General features: G+C 47.3%; 1 protein-coding gene across 1 annotated transcript; it reads right to left on the bottom strand.

The window, feature by feature from the left end:
* Positions 1-991: 991 nt before the first annotated feature.
* On the bottom strand, positions 992-4,896 carry LOC123395560 (GTPase LSG1-1-like). Its single transcript, XM_045090574.1, has 7 exons — positions 4,487-4,896; positions 4,278-4,367; positions 4,085-4,171; positions 3,632-3,725; positions 3,214-3,270; positions 2,560-2,639; positions 992-2,478 (listed from the first exon to the last, which is right to left on the bottom strand). Exons 1-7 carry the CDS (start codon positions 4,729-4,731, stop codon positions 1,323-1,325), a joined length of 1,809 nt encoding a protein of 602 aa, XP_044946509.1. The 5' UTR covers positions 4,732-4,896; the 3' UTR covers positions 992-1,322.
* Positions 4,897-5,186: the final 290 nt, after the last annotated feature.

Below are 5,186 nucleotides of genomic sequence, written 5' to 3'. Positions count from 1 at the left end.
GTTTGTCAATTTAAATATGCTAACTTGTCGTATTTACATTCAACTTTGCCAAAAAAAAAATTGTGTGCTTGTTATTTTAACTATGCCAAGTTATTATATTTACAAATGATGATCAAAAAAGATTTTTTATGGTCATCAGTTTTAAATATGTTGAGTTGTCATATTTTCGCGCGTAATCGCTTATAAAAAGTTGCTTGTGTTTGCTAGTTTGATTATGTCAAGATGTCATATTTATATGAAATTTTTAAAAAATATGACGATTAAGTTATTTTTTATCAGACAATAAGTACTTTCTAATATGACAATTAAGTGTAACAAATGTGATAAGTACGAGTAAAAACAATTGTCGAAACATGTCGATGTGGGATCTACTTTTGAAGATTTTGTCAAAACAAAGTCAACGACGAAAACGGATCATCAATCGAATTAATGACTTACTGAGTTAGCGCCGAGGCTCAAACCCGGACGGGCTGGCAGCTATCTCAGCTGCCCAGCCAACGGGTCAACACCTCGTCCTTGACAAACTGCAAAACTACTGTAAGAGAAGGATTAACCCAACAAGGCCTAATGAGATTAACATATCCCCACCAATCATAATGGGGCCTCTTCGTTCTGTTGTAGCGCCGTTGTTTTATTGACAAGTCCAAGTTAGTGTCACAGTCTTAGAGCATCTGTAGTCGAACCCAAAATAAATCTCCAACTTGCACAAAGCAAGAGTTTCATGAATAAAAAAACCTAGCCAGGATTCATCCCCCAACCCCTCTCCCTCCCCCTCCCCCTCGTCCTCGCTAGGGCGACTCGGGCGCTGCCCAACCACCGGGAGGGGGGTGGTGGGGGAGGGGGCGCTCCCTTCTCCCCTCCCTCCGCTGCTGTTGGAGGCTACGCCTGGGGGCCGACGACGGTGGAGGACTCCCTCTCTCCCACGTCTTAGGGGTGGTGCGCAGCCCTTACACGCGTGGAGGCACGACTGATCTAGCTTAACATAACAGAGTACTTCAAGATGATCTTCGCATACCGTATAGTTTTGTGGATTGCTGAGAAATTACAGGACACCAGGCGTATCACATGTCACAACCCGCGTTATATATGCAAGATTTGAGATGACAAACAGGACTAATCTCTGCAAGTTTGACACATTACCATGCAAAAACTCTGCTACTCTAGTCGTCTCATCCAATCTAGCTACCAGAGCAGATTCAGCAATCGGCACACAGCCAGACCAAGCAGCTATATTATGTCCTGCATTCGACAGCCATCTTCCCGGCAGCAGCAGCAGCAACGGTGACCTGCGGTTGTTAAGGATGCTAGGGCCGCCGCTGGCACTATACATTTCCGCTCACGCTGACCACAGGAGTACTGACGGTGGGCTTCTGGAAGTCCCTTGTCACCGCCGTTCCATCGCTGCCATCGTTGCTGGCCCTCCATGACCGGTCCTTCTTCCGCTGGGGTTTCCTGTGCTGCTTCTGTGATGCCTGGTGCTGCTGCTTCTTCTTCTTCCCGGTGGCATTATTAGATCCTTCCGTGGCTGCCAGGTCGAAAGACTCTAGTTCACTCAAGAGACGCCTCATGTCTAGACCTCCTGTTGTATTATCATCCTGTTCACCGGAGTCGTCGCTGCAAGATTCATCAGCTGCTGACGCGGTCGGGCCTTCTCCTGCTGCAACAGTAGCAGTAGATTCTCCTGTTTCAACTTCATCGTCCGTGACAACACCAGGAGGGAGTTCGTAGTGCGGAATTTTGCCGTCGATGTAGTCCTTGAGTATCTGCCGAGCAGCCCTGGTCTCGTCAGGCAGCCCGCCATGGCTGACATGACCCCGAGACGCGCAGTATGCCCGCAACAGCTCGGCTGCAGTCGGTGGCCGGGATTGTGGTTCGTACGCCTTTGGCTTCGGCAAGGTGATTTTGTAAATCTGCTCCAGGACGTCTCTTGGGACGCGATCCGCCACCACCTGGATAGCCTCCCTGTGCTTTGTCATCCTGTCGATCGGCAGGACGCCGCATGACACCATCTCATGCCTCGAGCTTGAGAACGAAGGGAAGACCAGACCGGGACAATCACACAGCATGAGCTCTTCAGAGATTATCAGTGTCTGGAAATGTTTTGTCTTGCCAGGCGTGTGAGTAACACCGGTCTTCTTCTCGCCAACCAAAGCATTTATCGTGGAACTCTTCCCAACGTTTGGATAACCAACAAATCCAGCAACCACATGCTTACCCACTGATGAAACAGAACCGGTAGAACTTGCTTCTCGTTCCCCTTTACTAGCTGAGGTCCTTCTTTGTGCTGCGATAGATTTGGCTTCAGCTTGCAATCTCATCAAAAGCTCTTCCCTGCCATATATCTTGGTATCCATGTCAGGTGAAGCAGAATCTTCTTCACCACTTGACATTTTTCCTTCTAATGTGGCAGTAGCAGCTTTAGCAGACCAGAAAACATGAAAAATATTGTGCTCCTTGAAATAATCTGCCCATATTTTTCTGCATTAAAGCCAAATTTACAAGGACGTCATTTCATAGTCATGCGTATAAAAAATTAATCATAATGGACAAGGTGCAGACCTGATATTTAAAGGTAGTAGATCAGCCTTGTTGACAAGGAGCATTGTTCTCTTGTGTTCATCAAGTTCTTTTGCATATACCTAGTACATATAAGACTCATCAGATCAAGAAAAGGCTGTAAAATCCACAATGGAACACATTATGTACAACAACTGATTTTGGTGTCAACACAACCAATGATAAATGCACAACAGTAGGTTCAGATTAACATATTTTACTTTTGTAGCAGAGAACATGGAAAGTTCGTCTTAATATGGAGAAAAGAAAAACAAGACTAAGATCACAGATCATGCTAGCAAGATAATTTGAACAGAGAAGATCTATGAGAAGGTTGAATTATGTATGTTAGCTCATGATAGACAGAAAACCTGGATTTGCTTCGGCCACAAATACAGGAAACAAGCACATTCTAATAGTACAGCTGTTGCAAGCTTCCAACTTGCAAATACTTGCATCAGAAAATTACTAAGCATGTGGTCTCTAAATGAGAATTCATGAACAGCTCTTCCGGACCAATTTTACTACTATTGGCTTCAGTGCACAAGACTGGACACTGGACAAACTTAAACCAGGGACAAGCTGCAATCATTTTGCTATCTGTAGTACATCTTCCTTGAGTTAACCAAATTACTACAGGAACATGATAAGAAGTACCTCAAGATCAGGACATCGGTAGAATAAGGGATCTCGAGCATCAACTACCATGACCAGCTTCATGGAAGAAAGAAAACAATAGTCAGTACTGCTGCATGATATTCATTATGAGTTGCTTATCTTCAATCAAGGTACAGTAATAGTATTGAGTACAACAGAGTAGCATATCTACAGGACAGGACATATATAGTAAGAGTACAAGTTATGTCAAATCAGCGTCATTACATAGCACAGAAAGAGCACCTGTGACCTTACAAATGCATCTGCTACACATTTCTTGGAGAATATAACGCAGCGGATGCAGTCAAACAAAAAAATTGTGCTAAGACCTAACAGTTGGGATCACAAGACCAGTAGCCAAGCAGCGAATCACAGGATTTATGGGTAACAATGGCAGTGAAGGTGGAGCATTACTCACCAAATCGCTGCGTTCAATTACTCTCCAGAGCTGTCTCCAGATGTCAATGTTCTTCTCGAAAGGTGTAAGGACAAGCTTGTCATTCTCTTCCAATCTACGTACAAGAATTGGCCAAAGCATTTAATATGTCAAATGGCAAAATAAGACACAGTAAGCACCGCATTTGTAAGAAAAATGACTGTCACAACATACGGAGAAGATGTACACTGATGCTTACGCACGCAATCTGTGAGAAGAATCCATAACACAAATACTCAAAACATGGTACTACTACTACTACTACTACCAAATACCATTAGTCCATTACCAGTTCCATACAAAAATCAATGGTATAGCTAATAAGTTTAGCTGAGATTATCAGTCCTACAACATGCATTTCGCAGCCGAATTCTTATGAAACTAGTAAGTTCCGAATCATAATAAACCGAGTAAAAACACAACTCAGTAACCAACCTCGCAAGATTCCTCCGCCACTCAAGGAACGCCTGCCTCTCGCTTGTGTCGAGCTCCTCCGCGGTCATCCGATTAGTCCACGGTGGGCTGCAATCACGGGTCACACACACAGCGTCAGACCAAAACCACAACCCCTAAATAAACTCAAAACAACACAACAATCACGCCAGGGCCGATCAGGAGCCGCACTCACCGCCTCGGGACACCCAGGCTGTTGGCGTGCAGCGCCTCTTGCTCCTTCCGAAGCCTCCGCCTCTCCTCGGCTGTCTCGCCCGTCGCGTCCCTGCGCCCAATCAATCCAACCATTTCAGACCAAACACCGTTCCAAGTTTCCAACCAATACAGCCAACCCGGAACCAACGAACGTATCTCACTGGACGGGAGGGAGGGGAGGCGGCTCACAGGTCGATGACGAGGTCGGAGGAGGCGGCGGCGGCGAGGGCGGAATGGAGGCGGTCCTCCTCGGCGGCGCGCTGGAGGACGGCGTCGATCTCGCTGACGTCGATGACGGACTCGAGGGGCGCCGCGCGGCGTCGGGATGAGGCGAGCGCCTCGCCCCGCTCCTTGGCGGCCGCGGCCGCCCTGTTCTGCTGCCGTATGAGCGCGCGGCCCAGGTCCTCCGCCCCCTTCTTCCCGCGGCCCGCCATCGCGTCGAGATAGGAGGCGCCTACGCTGGCACAGGAACCTTCGGGGGTGTCGGCCGGCGGCGAGAAGCTCGGATTGGAGGCGGAGCGCTAGGGTTTTGGCGAGGAGCAGGGGGTGGGAGGAGGAGGAGGCGAGAGCTGGAGGAAGACGAAGAAGGAAAAAAGGTGAGGCGAAGGGGAGAGACGTCGGTCGTGTCCGTTTTCTGCTGTGGGTGAGCCTCTGACGGTGCGGGCCCACCTGGCAGAGGACGTGTTCGCTGACGCAGCCCACCATTCTCCGGTCTCAAACAATTGAAATCATTTTCGACACAGAAATGTACTCCCTCCGTTCCTAATATACCTCCTCCGTCTTAAAATAAGTGTTTCTTCCGTCTTAAAATAAATGTTTTAAGTTTAATACAACTTTGTACTATTAGGTAGTATAAAATTGAGACGGTTATTTTAGGACAGAAGGAGTA

The sequence above is a fragment of the Hordeum vulgare genome, chromosome 5H (assembly GCF_904849725.1).
Source record: "Hordeum vulgare subsp. vulgare chromosome 5H, MorexV3_pseudomolecules_assembly, whole genome shotgun sequence".
NCBI lineage: Eukaryota > Viridiplantae > Streptophyta > Magnoliopsida > Poales > Poaceae > Hordeum > Hordeum vulgare.
Note: the sequence above shows the minus strand (reverse complement) of the source record. Positions and strands in the feature narration are given on the sequence as shown.

Coding starts and splice junctions, on each gene's coding strand:
- LOC123395560 (XM_045090574.1), bottom strand. CDS start 4,731: ATGGCGGGCCGCGGGAAGAAGGGGGCGGAGGACCTGGGCCGCGCGCTC. Junction 4,172..4,277: donor AGCCTGGGTGTCCCGAGGCG/GTGAGTGCGGCT, acceptor CCGTGATTGCAG/CCCACCGTGGACTAATCGGA. Junction 2,640..3,213: donor ACCGATGTCCTGATCTTGAG/GTACTTCTTATC, acceptor TATATGTACTAG/GTATATGCAAAAGAACTTGA.